The sequence below is a fragment of the Prorops nasuta genome, unplaced genomic scaffold (assembly GCF_024137725.1).
Source record: "Prorops nasuta isolate Cenicafe-Biocafe unplaced genomic scaffold, Cenicafe_Pnas_1.2 PNAS00144, whole genome shotgun sequence".
Lineage (NCBI taxonomy): Eukaryota > Metazoa > Arthropoda > Insecta > Hymenoptera > Bethylidae > Prorops > Prorops nasuta.
Window position 1 is genome coordinate 1 of NW_027116941.1, and position 20,720 is coordinate 20,720.

Below are 20,720 nucleotides of genomic sequence, written 5' to 3' on the forward strand. Positions count from 1 at the left end.
TGAAAAGTTGGATAAATTCAACTTTATTTCAGTGTCGCAGAAAGTGTATACTTTATCCCACGTGACCATTTGTCGCTAGCGACGAGCGACAAGTGAAATCGTACCTTTAATGGCCAAAACACGTCCGAAAGCACTGAGAGCTTATTATACCTAAAACACTATACTTCGTTTCTTCTCTGTGAATCACACTTACTATACATTTTGCGTGGTATATTCAATTCTCGCCAACAAACTATACAGCGTAGTATCTTCCAACATGGCGGACTTGGCAACGCTGCTGATACCAAGTCGGGTTAACTTAACCCAGAGTTAAAGTGGTATATAGTTCCCGTTACATTAACTATACCACAGTGGTATAGTTAATGTAACGGAAACTATACTACTTTAACTTAATCCGACTTGGTAGGGTTCACCCTTAGGGCCTCCGCACACAGTTTCCGTAGCTACATTACGTTACGTTAAGGCAACTACAATAATAGTTGCAAAAATTCTTTATAAATATAAAAATATCACCTCAGACCTGTTTATTACAAGCATCCTGCCTCAAAAAACTTAACTTTAGCAATCTTTTGTGTGCGCTAAGCTAAGATTAAGTTTAATCCTGCCTTAACGTAACGTAATGTAGCTACGGAAACGGTGTGCGGAGGCCCTTAAGGGTGAGGTTTACCAAGCTCGGCTTGGGGCTAGCCGGGCTAAACTCATACAGCTCATGTAACGGAAATTATACTACTTTAGCCCGAAAGTATACCATATTAGCCCGGCAAGGCGCTAGCCATCAATCCGGGCTTAGTGAACCTCACCCTAATCGTTTCGATAAGTGCGACAATAAGGGATAACAAGTAGAAATAGTACATATGTATGTATGTTCCGCTGTTAGGGTCAATTCGACCAAGTAGGCTAGAGCCCAAGTCTGACTTAAATTGGTATAGTCCCCGTCACATTAACTATACCAACTTAAGTCTGACTTGGGCTCTAGCCTACTTGGTCGAATTGACCCTTAGAGATACCTGTATGTATAGTATAATTAGATCATAAAATTGAAACAAATATACTAATTTTTATTATAGAAATAAATTTATTTACAATATGAATTACACATTTATCGTTACGACTATCGGATTTTGATATATAAATAATTCCACATTACAGGAAATGCAATAAAAGAGAATCTGATTATATTATACTTCTCGTAAAAAAAAAAATTATTTTAATGAATAATATAGCGATAATATCACAAAAAGAGATAAGACAAGTGACCTTATTCGTAATATAATTGCGTCTGTATAGTTATCTGATAAAGTTAATTATTTTTCTTGTTGAACGCTTTCCTTTAAGTTTGTTACGTGCGATTGGTGAATGGTGGCAATGGTGCTATCTGGACATACATACACATTGTTGAGTTACTTGAAGATGTGCACGTGAATAATATAGTGCCAGTAATGTAATGATGTGATGGTAGATAGCAGGAATTCAGTGCTCCCACCATGTCTCTGATCCCAATGCTAATAAACGTTAAGGGAGTCAAAGTGGGGGTCTTGAATTCCCACAATTCACCATCACTGATAAAATCAGTAATGCCTATTTTAAGTGACTTGATAGAGGTAGAGCCCAACCTGCCCAACAGTCAGTACAAGAAACTCCGTTGCGAAGCTAACTTGTCTCGATCAGGACGAATAAAGTATAATAAGATATATATTTATATTTAAATCAATTTAATGTTAAACGGTAAAATTATTTCTCTTCCCATTTATAATTATTGAGCTTCAACTATTTATTGCAGAGAACAAAAAAATGGCGTCCCAGGCTAGCAGTGACTCTTCCAATAAATTTTACACCCGTGCGGAGGTTGCTAAGCACATCGATAGCAATGATGCATGGATAATCATTCATAATAAAGTCTACGATGTTACCAAATTTCTCAATGAGGTTTCATAATTTTCTTTAGAGTTTTTAGGTTAGAATGAGTTTGCTTCATTTTTATGATTTCTATTTAAAGCACCCTGGTGGTGAGGAAGTTTTGCTGGAGCAGGCTGGTCGCGATGGAACTGAGCCTTTTGAGGACATTGGTCATTCCATGGATGCCAGACAGATGATGGAGCCGTATAAAATTGGAGAACTAGTAGAGGTACTGTTTTGTTGATATTAATTTTGTAAATTCGATTAGTTATTCCATGTGCATTCATAATTTTTAGAGTGAAAGGACAAAGTCTGATGAAAAGAAGGACAAGGACTGGTCAAGTGGAGCACCAGAGGATGATAGCTCAAGGTATATATTTTTTAAGTATACATCCAATGTTTATTACATGTGTCTTGTTTAACTGTGATTTTCGTGTAATAGGCACAATGCTTATTTAAGAGTACATCTTCAAACTAATCATTCTTTGCTTTAATCTATAGGAGATTTTAAATGTTTCACATTTAAATTAAATATTGAAAAATGGGGTAATGTTTTATAAATAAACTAGAATTTAATCATGATGTTTGGCTTAGTGCTGTTTTCACAGATTTGTGTGTATAGATGCCACTCTGTCTTAATCATTTGGTAATAAATATGTTTTATGTAGGCTGAGGGAGATGTATCCAGCAGAGCTTAATTTTTGTCATAACAACTGTGCCTGTTCAGTTGAAATTGATTTACAATTACTTATGATAAAATTATGATATTAAATAGTCGTTGCTGCATCGTGATGTGATGATTGGCTATTGCAGTGGTTCTTGGAGGTCCTGGCTGATACCAATTACCCTTGGGGTGCTGGCAACACTTGTCTACCGTTTTTTCATCAGTTCACATTAAACCATTCCATGATACAGTTTTTGTATCTTGTTTTTTTAATATTAACAAATATTGTTAAGCTATTAATCATTGTTGATGATTGTACATTGAGCACTACTGTAATTATATTTTATGAAAGGTGTGTCTGTGCACCAGTGTTCCCAACAGACCTAGCATTTACAAAAAAAAGAGTATCATGATATTATATAATTGAATTGAATCAAAGTATAAATATATATATCCATATATTACAGAATGATATTATCGATAATAATCCAAATATCTATTTAATTGCATGATGCTCTGGACTTTCCTCGTAAATACAAAGAATTGTCAAATCAAGATTAAAGAAAAACTAAATCAACAAATCCAAGCTCTGATCAAAGTAAAGTTATCAAAAATATAGCAATTTTGATAAATCTTAACTGTATTCTCCAAATTTTAGCAAAGCTTCAACCAATAAAAGAACACAAAGGAGGAATTGTACGAGTTGCTCAGCATTTGATACTTTAATATTTTGATCATTTGTATAATTTATTAAACTTTCTATATCTTTATTATTTAACATGTACTGATTTTCTGATAAAAATTGTTATACACCTGAAAGTACAATCCAATTAAAGTCCAAAAATATAGAAAAAATGATAAAAAACATGATCTTATAATTGCTGTGTTTATGAAGGATGTAAATATATTTTTACTACATGAATATTAAGATATTTTTCTTTTATCCACTTTGTAAATTATTTAAGTTAAGGATATTTATGTCGTGTCCTTCGTTCTTTAAGAAAGTATCTTTTAATTGAGTAACCTAATTTTTGTTTTTCTGTAAAATAGCAATATTTCCATGAAAAAATTGCTTGCTCAAGCTTATAATTCTGATATTTTCACGCTGTCTGTATTTTTAAAGTATTTTACGATACTGAATTATTCGAGGAAGAAAGAAAAGTATATTCTAATTTCTTCTTCTTACATATCTTTTTTAGTACTTTTTATTGGTACAAGTTGAAAATGTAGAAGTTTCAGAAATTCTTAAATAACTCTGTTACCAACGATTCAAGAAGATCAAGCAGTACAATTAGGATATCGAGTTGTGGATGGGAACGAGCGAAAATCGATGAAAATAGAATTGGAATATATCCTGGATGAATGGGAGAGTGGAAGTTTCGATGGGTAGCGAGCGTGGGGACCGAATAAAGTATCGAGCGACCATCAGCGCCGACGCCATCGATGCAACAGAGGAAACGACGAACAGTATAACATCAGAGGAGTTTCATTTCAATATTTATCATCCTTATTAATCCACCTCGTATATTATACAATTTATTCAATCCCATAAATAGGTGAATCTCATAAAATTTTTAAAGTAACGTTTCCAGGTCTCGTATATTTTTAACGTTAAATATACCAATAAAGGACCAATGAAAACAGCCATCATGTGGAAGAGAGAGAGAGAGAGAGAGAGAGGGAGAGAAAGATGAGGAGAACATGAAAAAGAGTTGGTACGGATTGAAAGACAAATAGGAAAAAGAAGATTAAAGGACAATTTGGGAATTTGGAAATGGGAGGGCCTGAAAAATAAATCTCTTTGCCGCTGGTTTCTGGCGTCGAAGTTCGAGGGCCATCCCCGTTGCCATTCCCCACAAACGCGGTCCCGTTCCGAGGAGAGCCGAGTCGAACTAAACTCGAAACGAAAAGCGAAACCGAAGCCAGCCACCAGAATTCAGTTCAGCGCAAGAGCTCGATAGGCGTGCGTCGTCTGCTTCAAGTCTCTCCTTTTTCTACTGGGATATTTTGTGTTTGCCAGAGAGATTTTTGAAAATTCGTGGATATCGTGATACTGTGTCCTTTGGGATACAATTAAGAGGAGGGAGGGAGAGAGAGAGAGAGAGGGTATAAAAGTAAAAGAAGAGGAGAAAAAGGAGAGTGTCGAAAAGAATCAGAAAGAGAGAAAGAGAGAAAACTCAAAAGTTTTTGAATAAGTGAAATTAATAGATCAAGCGGAAGAGAGAGTGAGAGGGAGAAGAAGAGAGCAGGCTGAAAAGTAACGGGTGAAGAAAAGCTGCGAGTCACCCAGGGTGCAGTGCTAGCACTGAAAAGTCGGCGTGGTGTCATGAGAGGCGGTCTCACGATCCGCCCTTCTTATCGCTCCCTCTCAGAGTCATGCATGTCGCGCCCTTCAAACGAGGTAAAACATCCTTTTAATCTTCTTATCTTATCCCACTTTGCACAATTTATATCCTCCAATCTAGCAATTTATCATCCCCCACCCCCAAGCCATTTTTTCGTCATTTTCATTCAACTTATCAATTTGTGTACTACACAATTAATTATATCTGAAAAATAACAGAGATTTCAATAAGAATATATTTTCTGGATACTGAACAAAATTTAATTATTAATTAATCTAATTTAAAGATGCTAATTAAATTTTTAAAACAACGTAGGGTTTTCAATAAAAACTAAATAATGTTAAAAAAATTGAATTCTCGATCAATTTGAATTTTTGGTCATTTTTTGTGTATTTTTATCAGTTTTGTTCCGTACTATTTCTGGTAACCATCTTTCCAATCGAACTTTGTGCAAGCAATAAATCTTAAACTTTAAGAGTGCAACAAAGTTTATTGGCGGGAGTCTGGTGGAAATGTGGTGTAAACCTGTTGGTGTAAAATCTCGTGATGCTTGCATGTGATGAATGCACGTGTGCCAAGCAAGACTTTTGCGTCATCCACTTTATTACAGTCTAATTAAAACCCGTTGAGCGGCTATTATAATTTTCCAACGATTTCTGAATCGCCTATACATTTTTTACATTGCAATTCCTATTTTTTTCCTGGCGCCTCGCTCGCGAAGCTGCGCGATTTTCAGCGCTCAGCTTTATCGTGATCCAATTAAAACGAAAATTATTTTTTCCACCAATCTCCTTAAATATTATATTTTCGTAAATTTAAAAATCTTTATCAATTATTGAAATAAGACCTTTGTTATGCCATTCTAATTTTTGTGCATTATTGAAGAAAAAAAAAGTAGACCTATATATACTTTTTATTAGCTCTTTGCTATTTTCCTCTTTCGAGTGACGTCTCGCTCCCGAAATCCGAATGTCAAGCGTCAATCACACGACTCTTCGCTTCTTTTCTCACCACTTTTCGATTACGTAATATCACTCGACGCTTCGAAACTTTGCTCTTAAATTGAATTTCTAGATGAAAATCTTATTGATTTTTAATTCGAAATTAATCACTCTTCCATTGATAAATGTATCGTAATTAATCTCGCTACGCTAAAATTTATTGTTACTATACGTGTATCGCGATGCATCAAGATATCGGAACACAGAGGGATTATTTTACAGTGTAAAATTACATCACGATGTGGAATAAATGATCACACGAAGAAGTACAATAATCATTTCGCTTTGTTTATCCCCTATTATTCAAAGAAATTTCTGTGTATCATTCTCGTCGTAGATAGTTATTATTCTACGACTCTACCTCTCTGTATATGTGTGTTTAACGTTCTCTGCACTTTAAATATATACTTTTGATTGTAACACTTGAGAAACACTTTTTGCGAAAAGTGAACAAAGTGCATACAGACGTAATATTGTACAATTGATATTGATTTATCGAGATACGTTTGTTGATTATTTTTACTCGTGGGAGTCACCCTCCTCGATATAGTTGAAACAGTAAACCATAAATATTGAAGGGTTATTATTTCTCACATTTTTTTATGTTGGCTTTGAAAACAAATATTTTGAATAAATTGTTTATTTTATTCAAAATATTTTGCTGATCCCCTTGATGTTATAATTACGATATTAAACTGTATATTGCCTTTGGATCTCTGGAGGTTGAGAGAATTATTGTCAGTCAGTGTACTTGAGCGTTAGTAGAAAAGGCTGGTAGATTGATTTTAAGTGAAAAAGGTCAATAATAATCTGACCCAACGATGCGATGTATGAATAGACCAATATTTCAATTAATCATTTCTCAATTGGCAAGTTCGATGAACGCAGGCCACTTGGTTGATCCTTTTTCAACTTTCTCGTAGTTCCCAGTCCTCCAAAATCTTCTTAAATAATCACTTGCCAGTTTCCAATCACCGTCAGTTTTAGTCAAAATATTGGAAACTAAATGAAGTTCACAAAGCAATAATTCTCTATATTTCTGGTTACTCGAATAAACGTTTCACGAAGACTCATGCTTTTTTTAATATAAAAGGAAAATGAGAAATTTGCAGGAGGAGATTAAAATTTGAATCTAATTTTCAATTGATTATACGAATTTCACGAATGCATTCGAAAGGCTTGAAATTCTTCAACTATTTCTCCAGAGAAGGACATTTCTAAATTAAAAGATTTTCAAGCTTTCGAGGGAGAGATGGAGAAAACTTGAGATTTTGTTTAATTGAATTTCCCAGGCAAGAAATACCAGGTGATTTCTCAGCAAACGAGAGTTTGATCGGTTGTACGGATTTCGTAGATGTATTTGAAAGGCTGGAAACTCTTTTATTTATTTTAAAATAGGAGGAAAATATCTCGAAGAAAATAAACGAAGAGTAAACTGTTTTTACAAAATTCACTTCCAGGTAAAAATTATAGGTTAGGTTAGTCTCCTAAGCTGGCACATACGTACAGTGTGTCTCGAACCACTTTTCTTATTTTAAATTACTCTCCTACAGAAACTAAACTATCTTTTGATTTGCGAGTTTTTAAGTTAACGAAAATACCGGAAAAACGTTGCTAAAAAATTATGTGGCGCTTATTAAAATGCATTCGCTTAAATTCTTATTCTTTCGAGCCCGATTGTGGAATTTGCGTAGCGAATTGTTTAATGCAACGTGGGCGACCCGGAGTGTTGCGTCATCCCGTGAAACCAGAAACTGGCGCGCATCTTGAACGCGCCGAGCAAAATATAGTCTGAATATGCCAGGGATTATCTACTCTGATTCCTCGCGAGCCTCGAGACGCTTTGGGGAAAAACGCAAAAAAATTATAACGAATCACCGTCGATATTTGGAAACTATTTCATGAACGTCGTTAAATGAGAAAATCATATTTTGTTTAACTGACAAAATTGGTCCAGTGCAGTACCACACAGGAATCGTAAACATTCATTATTCAATATGAAAATGTTGCTTTAGAAAAAATAAACATGACAAAAACTCAAAATTGAATACAAAAAACTTGAATAAATTAGAGAAAATAAAAACAATGAAAGATATATTTTAGAATATTTCGAGTAATCTGATTGGTCCCCGTTCAATTGGAAGCACGCAATATTTCGATCAACAGAAGTTGGTCTGCGCATACCAAGACTTATCTACTTCCATTCTTCGGTGTCGAAACGCTATCAATTTAGTGCCGAAAAACAATCGGAAAATCGTCTTCCTGACAGCATTTAATTACGCGTAAAACTTTTCTCACATATTTGTTTATTAATGGAAGAATATTTCATCAACAATTAATGTACAGCTTGATTGAAGAATAATCAACATGAAGGATTATTTTTTATAATAAACGGAATAATATATTTTATTTATACAGAGGAAAATGGCTTACTAACACGGAATAATTTTTTACAAATAGTAGTTTAAGCAGTTTCATCTCGAAAATAGGGAGATTAAAATAGTAGACTATTGAACTTATAGTTATTAATAATTTCGCTACTCTATTTTCAATTTTAAGGGACTAAGAATAAGAACAAGCAAAAGGGGAGGGGGTCAAGGTATTTGATAGGTTAGAAAGTTATAGATAATGTATACACACGGTTACATCGATAATTGATGTATTTTTAACGTGCAATGGCAGAGTCACTGAAGCAAAAATAGACGAGTAATTTTTTTCCTCCCTCGTAGCAGTTCCCAAAGTCACGTGAATTTTTTCTCTCGAGCAGAATAGAAGATTAGGATGAAAAGTTGAGACTCGGGATATTCTCTCGGCTGCTGCTTATTTTTAACACCGCAAATCAGTAAAGTTTTGAGAAAAGAAAACTTTTGCTCCTCCCAATAATCAAACCTCCTTAAATAACTCCACTGAATAATTCTCTTTTTAATTTAAATTCAATTAAGTAAGAAACTTAAATTATTTTTTAAAGTCTTCTATTTAAAAACTTTTTTTTTCATTCGTAGCATGATTTATCGTGACGATTACTATACAAGAGGACGAACATTCGTTAAGTATCTAAACCTAAAACAATTCCGCCTAATTAAGCCAATCGTTCCCACGTAACAATAAGCCCTATGCTTCTTCACAGAAATATTTTCCATTTTCAATAATTAATTAATCGTTACAATTTATTTTACTCACGAATGATTTTTTTTTTTCATAGAATAAAATTTGTATCTCCTCTTATCGAGTATTTTTTCGTTAGAAATTCTCTTCTTTGATGTTTTTTTGGTCGAATTAGTGAGTTTTCCAAGTTTAATAAGATCGAGTGCCGTAGATTTATGGTCAATGAGAAGGCAGGATAAATATTCCAGGGAGCGATAAATCGTCAGTTGATCTCGGTTGTGGAATCTTAAGGGTGATTAATGAGGATTAATCAATTATCCGAGAAAGAAGAAAAAATCTGTATTTTTTGTTGTTGGACGTTTAGTTCCCGAAGACTCGTAAAAAATTGATTAAATGCAAAGATGTAAATAAAGTGAGGCAGGAGAGAGAACGAGGATAAAACACCTGATTCTGTGTAAGAAAAATGTCATCTCTAAATATAACCCACGATAGGTTTTTCACTGCTCTTACAGAAATTTTATCTTGCGGTTGATAATTTCATTTTTTTGTTTAGTTATCCTCATAGCGATACATATATAAATGTTTAGATTTTTCTGCCTTTGCCTCACATTGTTCTTGGTTTTAGCAGCGTTCGTTTCATTATGACCAGCAGGTGTAAGATTTTCCTTTTAATTTTCAATCAAAGCACCTCTGCTTAATCAACATCCAATTGTCAGTGAATTTAACAAAATTACACATTCTAACGTTCAGTCCTGTTTATTCATTCTGCAGCTACTTGGCACTTATCATTAAACTAGAAAAGTAATTAGATTCCTACCCATTTGTTTGGGTCAACAAAGAATGGCGAGGTTGCTGATTTTTTATTCGATTTATAAACTGATATACAGCCTCCTCGCATTCGCCAGCGGTTCTCATTCGAATTTTTTCATTTTGCAAAAAATCATTTAAATATTAATATAACAAAAGTCCTCTGTTTCCATTAACAACAATCATATATGTATAAAATCATTATTTACAAAAGATGATTAATTTACAAGACATTCTTTGAAATCTCTCGCGTTCACCATGGGTTCTCATTTAATTTGTTATGTTTATCTCAAAATCATAAATCCATTTAATATTTAAATCCTCCCGTGTTTACATTGTCAAGAAGCATGGAATTTCTTGCATTATAATCAGTAATTCAAAGCCAACCTTCGAACCTCCTCGTATTTTACCAGAGGCTCTCATTCGACTTGGTTGATTTTGTAATTAACCGATTTTCGTTGATCTGCTAAAATATTTAAATCGCTATCTCTTTACACTATAGTTCACACCATATGTTTCCTATCTTTGAACCAAAAACTCAGTTATGGACCGATATTTGAATCGTATCGCATTCATCGTGGGGGTTCTCCATTAGAATTCTCATCGCCTATTATCGAGCTGGTAGAACACGTGGTCTGGTTCAGCCATTGTCACTTGACTCCACTATATTCTTCAGTCAAAGAGCTAATTTAACGAATTAAAACTATGATGAAGGCTGTAACGCCATTTCGTTACTCTCCAGACCGTCCCAATTAAGCCTCAACGAAAAGGCTGATCACATCTCGACTTTTTTCACTTCTCAATTTTCCAGCCTTTATCTCGTTTTAACTCAATCTTCAATTTTCTCAAGTAACTTCCAGGCGGTAAAGTGGTCCCAGAGAAACTATCGAGAGAAATCTCTTCGTTCCTCTTTATCACTTCCGATACTTTTATAAAGCTGTGTTTTATTTAACGTAACCCAAGGTTCGCAGAAATTGTAACTCGAGCTGGAGCCATACGTCACCTTTGAAGAACAATGGCTGACGTCACACGTATCCACAGGCCATATGCACTCGCTAGCGAGGCGTCCTTAATCGTTAAGCTCGACGCAGAGATGAAAATTGAATCCATGCGACGAATCAAGTGACGAGGCTGAAGAGTCTACAGCTATTATTGGGTATCTTTAAAAAAATATTTAATGAATGAGAAAATGGTGTTTTTCTTAATATACTTTCCCTTCGATTCCATTTTTACTCCGGAAGTAAATGTTTCTTACAATCGGGAATGAAGATCATCTTTGTTTTGATTTCTTGCTCGGTACGTTGACACAATTACCGACACAATTACGATCGGAATGGTGTTTTTTAAATACACTGTATGCTTGCCAGAATTTCTCCGCCTTGAAACTCGATTTATCGTTTCAAAGGTCGAGTCGACTAAAAGGAAAGAACAATATCAGTCACGTTTAACGAAAGGAATGCGGGATTAATGCACGTAGTAAAAATCAATCCGATAATCTTCCAGTGATACGGAAATTAGACGTCACGTAACAACATGGATCACCCACTGACAAGAATTTTATCCCACAAAATGGATAATTCTAATCCATTTGTACAGATTCCAATACTCTTACGCGATTACGATTTAATTGAACGACAAAGTCTCGAACAAATATTAACGTTTTATCTGACAAACTGGGAAATTTTAATCAATGCAGATTTTAATACTGATATCCGGTTACGTTTCATCCGAGTGCAAAAAAAATCAGGAAATATCAAAGTTTTGAACCACAAAACGAATAATTCTTATCTATTTACGTAGATCCGGATAATGATACCCCGGTCGCACTTTAATCGAGTGAAAAAGATATGGAGAAATATAGTTTTTTTCCAAAGAACGGATAATTTTAGAACATCTATATATATATTTGAATGTCGATACCTGTGGCTACGCTTCAAGTGAATTAAAGTAATACAATAAATATAAGAAAGGCTGGTTTACTATACCGAGTAGCATAATAATTTTCATTGGACAAAAGTAGCAATTGGCTCAGTCTATTAATAGAATCTACTGTTTCTGTGAAGTTTATATTTGCTCCAAGTCGGGGTATCCTAAAATTCACAATTGGCCACTTTGAAGTGTCCAAACTTTTCCTCTTAATTACTCGTGGTCTGCCAAAAAAAAACATATATATAAAATAATAATGATAAGAATGTAACAAGTAGAAAAAGTCAGTGTTGAGAGGCCAGTGACTCTCGTCGATAAACGAAACATTCGCAAATCACACAGTCGAACATGTTGGGATTGGCCAAACCTAACCTATCTTCTCGCCACTCTTGATATATTTATTAAAAGTTGCATCGTCCAATTTTCTCTTCCCCCTAACTGGATGAAACTCGAAATTTCACGATTGGTCCACAATTATCATACAAATTAGCCGAAACCGTCGCATCTCATTAATTTCAAGTTCAACGACTATTGAAACGGAGCCAAATATCGTTTGGCGAGGATTTCGCTAATTTAGGACTTTGCAGTCGTATTTCTAGTTTTTAAATACCCTTAAGACGAGCAGATAAGAGATAAATCGTGCTAAAGTGGAAAATTCGTGATAACCGAAGCTCTTGCTAGTTTTTGTTCAAGAATAATTACAATTATATAGGAAGAGGGGAATGAGGGGGACTTTAGAAGTTAGGACGATAACTTCGTGATAGAAATGAGAAACGAGAGAAGCGGAGCGGAAATTTGTGGCGGGAAAATCCGGGACTCGCGTCGGCCATATTGGATGGCGGCAACGAAGGAAAAAAGCGGTCACGAGGAGGTATATCTGGAAATCCGCCAAACCGACTATTCCGGTCACTCGGCGGTTTTCGCATGACAATAATAAATAATATAATCTATGTCGCCTCGCAGGAGCTGCATAAATAAGTAAAAGTGGATTTTGCGCTGCTCACGTTTTTCCGATCCGTTTTATTTGCATCTCGCGCCAGAATGCCAAAAGCGATAATCACGGGTGGTGCGCGCCACGATCCGATTCCATCTTCTTCCTCGTCTAACGTACATCTGCGTGCCAGTAAATATGCATCGAAAATTATAATCTCATTATTTTTAATTTCCCACCAATTTTTGTTCGGCCTATTTCGAACAAGTTTCATTCTTACGTTTTCTCATAATGCATTTTAGAGCACCTTTAGAGGTGAAGTTTCGCTGCAACTATATAGAGGTTAATCGATTACCGGAAACCAGACCCTCTTATATATGTATATATAGATATTTATACATGTGCGCTTTAAATAGAGCGGTATTTGTGAAGCTACACAAGTGCAGAAATTTATAACAACACGTGGTAATTCAGTACACTTGTTTGCTGACTGCAGCATTACCTATGGCCTATGCAATTATTGATCTTCATCCCTCAATTCGGCTTTATTATCTTTTAAGAGACTTTTCACATTGTTTTGAGTGTGAAAGAATTTGTAACGATATACGACAGTTGCCTTTCATTATCTTCTGAAATTATTGGTCTTTATCGATGAATTTGGTTGCTCTCATTTTAAGAGACTTGGTAGATTTTTTGAAACTGAAAAAGTTTTTAATGGTACACAATAGCTTACTTTCGTTGTCCCTCGCAATTATTGATCTCTATCCCTGATTTCAGTTTTTCTTTTTTGGAGTGCTTCATACATTTTATGAGACTGAAAGAATTCATAATGATACACGTCAACTGGCTTTCATTACCGCTTGTAATTATTGGTATTTATCTCTGAGCTGAGTTTTTTTTTCTTTCTGGGAAGTGTCATATACATTCTGTCAGACTGAAATAATTCATAGTGAAACACGGCAGTTGACTCTCATTACCTTTCGCAATCATTGATCTTTATCCCTGTCATTTACGTTATCCACTTATCGACCCTCGCTACTTTATCGATTATATTTCCTTGAAAAATACTTCGGTAATCGCAATTATTGACTTTTATCACTGAATCCATTTCTAGTTAAATGGAAACTTTCTATAGTTCTATGTAAGTTTAACGTAACAACTGATTAGAACGTGGCAAATCAGCTAAATTGAGACTTGCCTCATACCGCAATTGTCGTAAAGTCATAGAAACTATATACCTAGTGTGGCCACGTGGTCCACCTCTACTGGCTCTAACTCAAATAATAGCATACTTAAAACGAAACACGATTAATATAGTTTAAGCTTGATTTTACAATCATTATGGAATAAAAATGCCTCGTTCCAATAATATTGACACAAAAGAATGACTTTTAACTATCCAACCAGTAAACGTTAGAAATTAATGAATATTAATGAAAAAATTATTTCAGTCAGCGTGGGACATGATCCACAGGCGAGTAACGGTATCCAAGCTGCGCAGCAACAAATCCCAAATCACAGTTGGGGAGGGAATATTGGGAATGGGGAAGGCACGCTATTATCACGCAGGTCAAACGGTGCGAGCAGCAATGGTTGGGATGGTTCAAGGTCGTCGTTCGGCCAACCCCAGCAAGCCCAGCAACGTAGGCAAGAGCGGCAAGAGGAGAGGGGCCTTTCAGGGGGTCTGGGGGATGACGAAGACGGGGGTGGAGGGGGCGGAGGGTTGGAGGGGACGGACCCAGAGGAGAACAACCCTGTTCACCTCAAGAGACGGGTAAGAAATCTCCACCCGTCCTTATGATGAAGTAGCAAAGAATCCCCATGAAAGATTATTACGCTGGCTCATTTGTTGACAGGTGGGACTCGTCAGTGGGGTGGCTCTAATCGTTGGCACGATGATCGGATCTGGGATCTTCGTCTCGCCGTCAGGTCTTTTGGTGCGTACAGGCAGTATAGGAGTGAGTTTCCTGGTGTGGACAGGCTGCGGATTGTTGAGTCTCTGCGGCGCGCTGGCCTACGCCGAGCTGGGTACGATGAACACGAGCAGCGGCGCTGAGTACGCCTACTTCATGGATGCTTTTGGAGCACCTCCAGCTTTTCTCTTCTCGTGGGTGTCGACTCTGGTGCTGAAGCCCTCGCAAATGGCCATCATTTGCCTGTCTTTTGCTCAGTACGCTGTAGAGGCGTTCGCAGCGGAATGCGAACCGCCTGAGGAAGTCGTGAAGCTCGTAGCCCTTTTGGCGATTGTCCTGATACTGCTGGTCAACTGTTACAGCGTGAATCTTGCCACGGGTGTCCAGAACGCCTTCACGGCAGGCAAGCTGATCGCTATTCTCGTCGTCATCGCCGGAGGCTCCTATAAGCTGGCTCAAGGTAACACCCAGCACCTCCAGAATCCATTTGGTACCATAGATGGTACCAGTATCAATATTGGTAGACTCGCGACAGCCTTCTACACCGGTCTCTGGGCCTATGATGGCTGGAACAATCTCAATTACGTCACTGAGGAGATCAAGGACCCCTCGAAGAATCTCCCAAGGTCCATCATGATCGGCATTCCTCTGGTCACTCTCTGCTATGCCCTCATTAATGTCTCCTATCTGGCAGTCATGTCGCCCTCTGAAATGATCGAGAGCGAAGCTGTCGCAGTGGTAATTTTCAATCTTCTTCCTCTTCCTAACGCACTAGTTATACCCTAAAAGATATTTCATATCAGCATTGATTCTCTAAGCTTTGCAAATTTCATTGCAGACCTTCGGTAATAGAATCCTGGGCATCATGGCTTGGCTAATGCCTCTGTCAGTGGCGGTGAGTACTTTTGGATCCGCCAATGGAACTTTATTCGCAGCTGGAAGACTCTGCTTTGCCGCCTCTCGTGAAGGACACCTTCTAGATTGCTTGAGTTACGTCCATGTCAGGCGTTTCACACCAGCACCAGGTCTCATCTTCCACTCCCTCGTTGCAGGTTCGATTCTGCTTCTATTAGGATTGGTAGCTTCAACTTCTTGGCAATTTATCCGTTCTGTAGGAATCACCAATTCAAATTAGCTCTTGATAAATGGATAAAATAACCAAAAGGTTTAGCAATGGGTGGAATAGGCTCTAATGGTCCAGTTATAGTTCATACTAAAAACAAAATTATAATGTTGTTATAAGTATTTTGTATTCATTTTTAATTATTTATGTTCAAATACATACTTTATAGTGAAATCTCCTTTCTGGGTTTTTAGGTGCCATGGTCCTATCCGGCAGCATAGATTCCCTCATAGATTTCTTCTCTTTCACCGCTTGGATCTTCTACGGCGGGGCAATGTTAGCTCTCCTGGTGATGAGAAGGACCAGACCGAATCATCCACGACCATACAAATGCCCGCTGATTATTCCTGTGCTCGTACTTGTGATTTCTGCGTACCTGATAGTGGCCCCTATCATTGATAAGCCCCAGATCGAGTACCTGTACGCTGCCGGTTTCATCTCTGCGGGTATGCTCGTCTACCTCCCTTTTGTTAAGTATGGATATGTACCAAAATTCATGGGTAAGATTCTCCCTTAACATCTCTTACTACTAAACATCTTTTCAGTTGTATAAATCTTCATTCTTCTTACAGAAGGAGTTAATGCTTTTCTTCAGATGTTATTGGAGGTGGCACCAACTGCTGCTGCCTTTGACTGATTCCAAAGGAAGATCGCCAAAAGCTTCTACAGTGTTGAATCATTCCATTGTGACACTGCGAAAGCTACCAAAATAAATATACTTATTTTAAATACATAATTACAGAAAAGAGCAATCTTTATATTACAATGCTCAAGGCTGGCCCGAATGAATTCACGAATACATAAAAATATTATTTTATTACACGTTATTCTTCGTACATAGTATACAGAGTACAGAAAATATTATCGTTAGAGATAGTTCAATGTTAATGACAGCAAAGGAAATAAAACAGAATATTTTAAATGTTTGCTAATTTATTCATTTTTTTCCCTTACGTAAAACATGTTCATTTACTTTCCCATATACTCCTAGAATACCACCCTTTTCATGCTCTTTTCTCTTTGGCTTATGAGACTTGTGTTTCTTGAGACTTTGAATATGGCCTGAGGCTAATTTTTGTTTTCGCGCTTCTCTCAGTTTCTCTCGTTTTTTCATCTCTTGAAGCTCTTTATAATTAATTGCTTTTTTTTTTGGAGGTCTAGCCCCAAGGCTTATAGCTAAAGCTACTTTCGCTTCCTTGGCTTTATCTTTCCCAATTCCAGACATTCCAAATTTAATAATGTCATACCTAGCTCTTTTCATTTCCAAATTTTGTTTCTTTTTCACATCCATTTCTGTACAGCTTGTACCGTCTTTATTATTTCGTTTGTCTTCATTTCTCTTCTGTATATCATCTTTGGGTATGTTCAAAGATTCTCTGACCTTTTTCTTTGGAGCATCATAGTTTATAGCAACAAAATTTGTCACAGAGCTTTCTTTTAACTTTGATCCTTTTGTAGACACAAAGTCGTCCATTTTTCAAATTAATTCACACAAATAATGTTATATTCTTCTTGAAAAACAATCTTAGCTTACTGCTGTCTCATAAGAGGTTAGTTTCTTGCGTTTGTCAACAAGCATGCATAGTGCATTGAATGGCCGTGTTCAGCACGCCCATGGGCATAGCGGCGACAGCGCCGGATAGCGCGTTGATCCACGTGAGTATTTTCCAGTTTGTAATTGATACAAAAAAATATAGTTGATACCTCACCATAAGTGTCCATAATAAACACTACAAGCTTGTATTTTAACAACACTTTTTTTAGAAAATAAAATTGACTCCATAATGGATGAAGCTCCTGTTAATATAAGACTAGCTTTACATAGAGTTGACTTTAACCTAACTTACAATGAAAATGCATTACCTCGTGTTTATACTCCTGGTGAAGAAATTTCCAGTCAGTCTGATTTTTTAAGGTATAAAAATATATATGAAATTGATATTAGAATGTGTTGCTATTATTTGTTTGCAATTTTTGTGAAGTAAACTATTATTTTAGAGGTCATGGTACATACGTTGGAGAGGATAATGTATTAAGAGCATCTGTCGCTGGTATGCTAGAAAAAGTTAACAAACTTATATCAGTAAGACCTTTAAAAGCAAGATATCAAGGAGAAATTGGAGATGTTGTAGTAGGACGTATTACAGAAGTTCAACAAAAGCGCTGGAAAGTAGACACTAATTCTAAATTAGATTCTGCACTACTTATTTCAAGTGTCAATTTACCTGGTGGAGAATTAGTAAGTTCTTAATGTATAAAAGATAAATTGACAATAGAATCTACTGCTTATAATATCAAATATAATTTCAGAGGAGAAGATCTGTGGAGGATGAACAGACTATGCGCCGTTACCTTCAAGAAGGGGACATAATCTGTGCAGAAGTACAAAGTACATTTGTAGATGGATCTCTTTCATTGCACACCAGAGTTCTCAAATATGGAAAATTATCACAAGGAATAATGATTAAAGTTCCGCCATTTCTAATTAAAAGAAAAAAGACTCATTTCCATAAGTTAGAAAACGGCGCTAATCTTATACTTGGAAATAACGGATACGTGTGGATTGGTGCGAGTGCACAGGACACTGATAGATCAGAAGGTGGCTTCACTCAAGATTTATCAAGAATTCCTTTGGAAGATCGTCAAGTCTGTGCACGTCTACGCAATTGTATTAATATTTTAACACAGTGCAACATGCAACTGACTGATACATCTGTTACTTATGCTTATGAAGAATCTATGAAGTACAAGGTTAGCGAACTATTGGAGCCTGAGGCGATGGTGGATGTGTCGCTGTTAACGCATCAAAGACTCACACAATAAATTAATTAAAGTGTATAGTAATTCGTAAATCTGAAAATAAATTTTCTATATTATTCTGTATGAAATAAGCATATATCCTTTGTGAATTAAAGATTGGTTAGTTTTTAAAATTCTTAAAGTATGTATAGCTGGATAATAAGGTATGATAATAGCATAGAATTATAAGAAAAGTTTACCGAGAGCCGCCAAAAGTTAGCAAACGTATGTGTTAAAATAATCTTTGAAGTATTGATTAAACAAAGTGTTGGAAACGAATAGTCCAAGCAAATAGACATGGACGCGTGTTTTACCGCTTTTGATAAAGACGAAGATGGATTTCTTTCCCTTTCCGAATTTGAATTAATCTGCCGTGCTTTGTTTCGTAATGATCATGGGAAGATATACGGTCTTGAGGAGGATCAATTGCGAGAGATCTACTCGATTTTTGACATTAAAGGCGACGGACTAATCGATCGAGAGGAATTTGAGGTAAAGTAGTTTTTATTCACATACAAATAAATAGGTATATAGTTAAAAATTTAAAAGATCGTGGAAGAATATCAAAACTAATCAAATTTAAATATCAAATCATTCTGAACATGTATTATATTCTTTAGATTTGTTGGAATCGTTGGATTAAAGTCTGCACGAGACCTAAAAGTGCCTTCCTCATCGTAGACGTTCAAAATGACTTTATCTCAGGCTCTCTGAATATAAAGAATTGTGCTGCACAACATGACGGATCGGAAGTTATCGAGCCTATAAATCGTTTATTGGAAACTGTGCCGTTCGATTCGGTCTTTTATTCCCTCGACTGGCATCCAATTGATCATGTTTCTTTCATCGATAATTTGCCAATGAGGTAACATTCGTTATTGAATGATCGCAATTGAGGCTAACGATTGTTTAATCTTCTTGGTAAATTTATCTGTGTTTTGTAGAAATTACAAATTATATTATCTTTAAGTCAAATCAAACTTTTACCAAGAAACTTATTAGCACGTCGAACAAAATTGGCTCTAAAATAGTGAAACTTTTATTCCCAGGGAAGTAGACTCGAGCAGTCCGATTTCCAAAGAATCTGCTAGGGTTTACGATACGGTGACCTTTAAAGGCCCTCCAATATTGAAGCAACGATTGTGGCCCCGTCATTGCGTGCAGGACTCTTGGGGCGCTGAGCTCCACAAGGATCTGAAGATCGTAGAGAACGCTATTAAAATCTATAAGGGTACTAATCCAGAAGTGGACTCGTATTCAGTATTTTGGGATAACAAGAAACTAACGGAGACGACACTTTCATCGCAGCTGCAAAAAAAGGGCGCAACCGATATTTACATTTGTGGCTTGGCTTACGATGTCTGCGTAGGAGCTACTGCAGTCGACGCGCTTGCCAGTGGATACCGCACCATCCTGATCGACGACTGTAGTCGAGGAGTTGATCTTGTAGATATTGAAAAAACGAAGGCCATGGTTATTGCTAGCAATGGAGTTATCGTCAATTCCAGTCAAGTTAAAGGAATGGTCGAAGGCAGGGACCGTAGACCTGAACTTGGTTACAAGCTCGCTTTGGAGATAAAACAGTCTTTAAATAATTCCGATGATCATTGTAAATGAAACTTGGTAGTAAATTTATATCTATTATAGTAATAATTTATTATGCATTTATTAATGTAACTAATTAATTAGAATATAACAAACTGTAGAATAAATATTTTGTGAATAGGGAGCTTATGAATCTGTTAGAATTAAAATAAATATGTTCTTAGGTATATTTGATTTTCTTTTTTATTTTGACTACTAGCCGAACTAGCTCGGCCGTCGGGCCGTTTCTATTCGTTTTCTTCTATTTCCGAAATGAGTGATTCTGTAACTTCTTTCCGTTAAGATAATTCGGGTTGGTGGAATTGGTCCTGACTGTTTAACTATTCACATTGAAAATGTTCCTCTGCGTTGAGGCAGCGGTTAAGGGCTCGCAAGCAGTGCAGTGAGCACTAACATTCGATATTTCAAAACATTATCATTTAGTGAAACATTTAAACGATCGAAACTTATGGAATCTGAATTTGAGTACCGCAATATTTCAAAATAATGGTTCCATAAAAAATATTAATGATATGCCAAAAGATCTTAAACAAAGTCAGTTCAGATATGAATTCATATATCTGATTGATAAAATGATAAAAGATCGTGGAGCTTTCGTAAATCAG

At 36.2% G+C, this 20,720-nt stretch overlaps 4 protein-coding genes across 5 annotated transcripts; 3 read left to right on the forward strand and 1 right to left on the reverse strand.

The window, feature by feature from the left end:
- The first annotated feature begins 1,569 nt into the window (after positions 1 to 1,569).
- Positions 1,570 to 3,484, forward strand: LOC136785052 (cytochrome b5-like). Of its 2 annotated transcripts, none has more exons than XM_066746065.1 (5): positions 1,570 to 1,678; positions 1,781 to 1,926; positions 1,997 to 2,125; positions 2,193 to 2,266; positions 2,710 to 3,484. In XM_066746065.1, the coding sequence occupies exons 2-5, from the start codon at positions 1,792 to 1,794 to the stop codon at positions 2,792 to 2,794; spliced, it is 423 nt and encodes a 140-aa protein (XP_066602162.1). In that variant the 5' UTR covers positions 1,570 to 1,678; positions 1,781 to 1,791; the 3' UTR covers positions 2,795 to 3,484. The 2 variants fall into 2 exon arrangements, with proteins under 2 accessions (XP_066602162.1, XP_066602163.1); XM_066746066.1 differs by having other exon boundaries at positions 2,672 to 2,809.
- A 1,028-nt stretch (positions 3,485 to 4,512) lies between these two features.
- On the forward strand, positions 4,513 to 16,637 carry LOC136785055 (b(0,+)-type amino acid transporter 1-like). The gene is made up of 6 exons (XM_066746069.1): positions 4,513 to 4,961; positions 14,127 to 14,449; positions 14,532 to 15,326; positions 15,427 to 15,640; positions 15,906 to 16,211; positions 16,284 to 16,637. Exons 1-6 carry the CDS (start codon positions 4,937 to 4,939, stop codon positions 16,346 to 16,348), a joined length of 1,728 nt encoding a protein of 575 aa, XP_066602166.1. The 5' UTR covers positions 4,513 to 4,936; the 3' UTR covers positions 16,349 to 16,637.
- LOC136785056 (uncharacterized protein C1orf131-like) lies at positions 16,629 to 17,336 on the reverse strand. Its single transcript, XM_066746070.1, has one exon. It carries the CDS (start codon positions 17,183 to 17,185, stop codon positions 16,649 to 16,651), a length of 537 nt encoding a protein of 178 aa, XP_066602167.1. The 5' UTR covers positions 17,186 to 17,336; the 3' UTR covers positions 16,629 to 16,648.
- Positions 17,292 to 20,282, forward strand: LOC136785054 (uncharacterized). Its single transcript, XM_066746067.1, has 7 exons — positions 17,292 to 17,367; positions 17,476 to 17,626; positions 17,710 to 17,950; positions 18,022 to 18,492; positions 18,799 to 19,002; positions 19,131 to 19,375; positions 19,560 to 20,282. Exons 2-7 carry the CDS (start codon positions 17,496 to 17,498, stop codon positions 20,125 to 20,127), a joined length of 1,860 nt encoding a protein of 619 aa, XP_066602164.1. The 5' UTR covers positions 17,292 to 17,367; positions 17,476 to 17,495; the 3' UTR covers positions 20,128 to 20,282.
- The last annotated feature ends 438 nt before the right edge of the window (positions 20,283 to 20,720 follow it).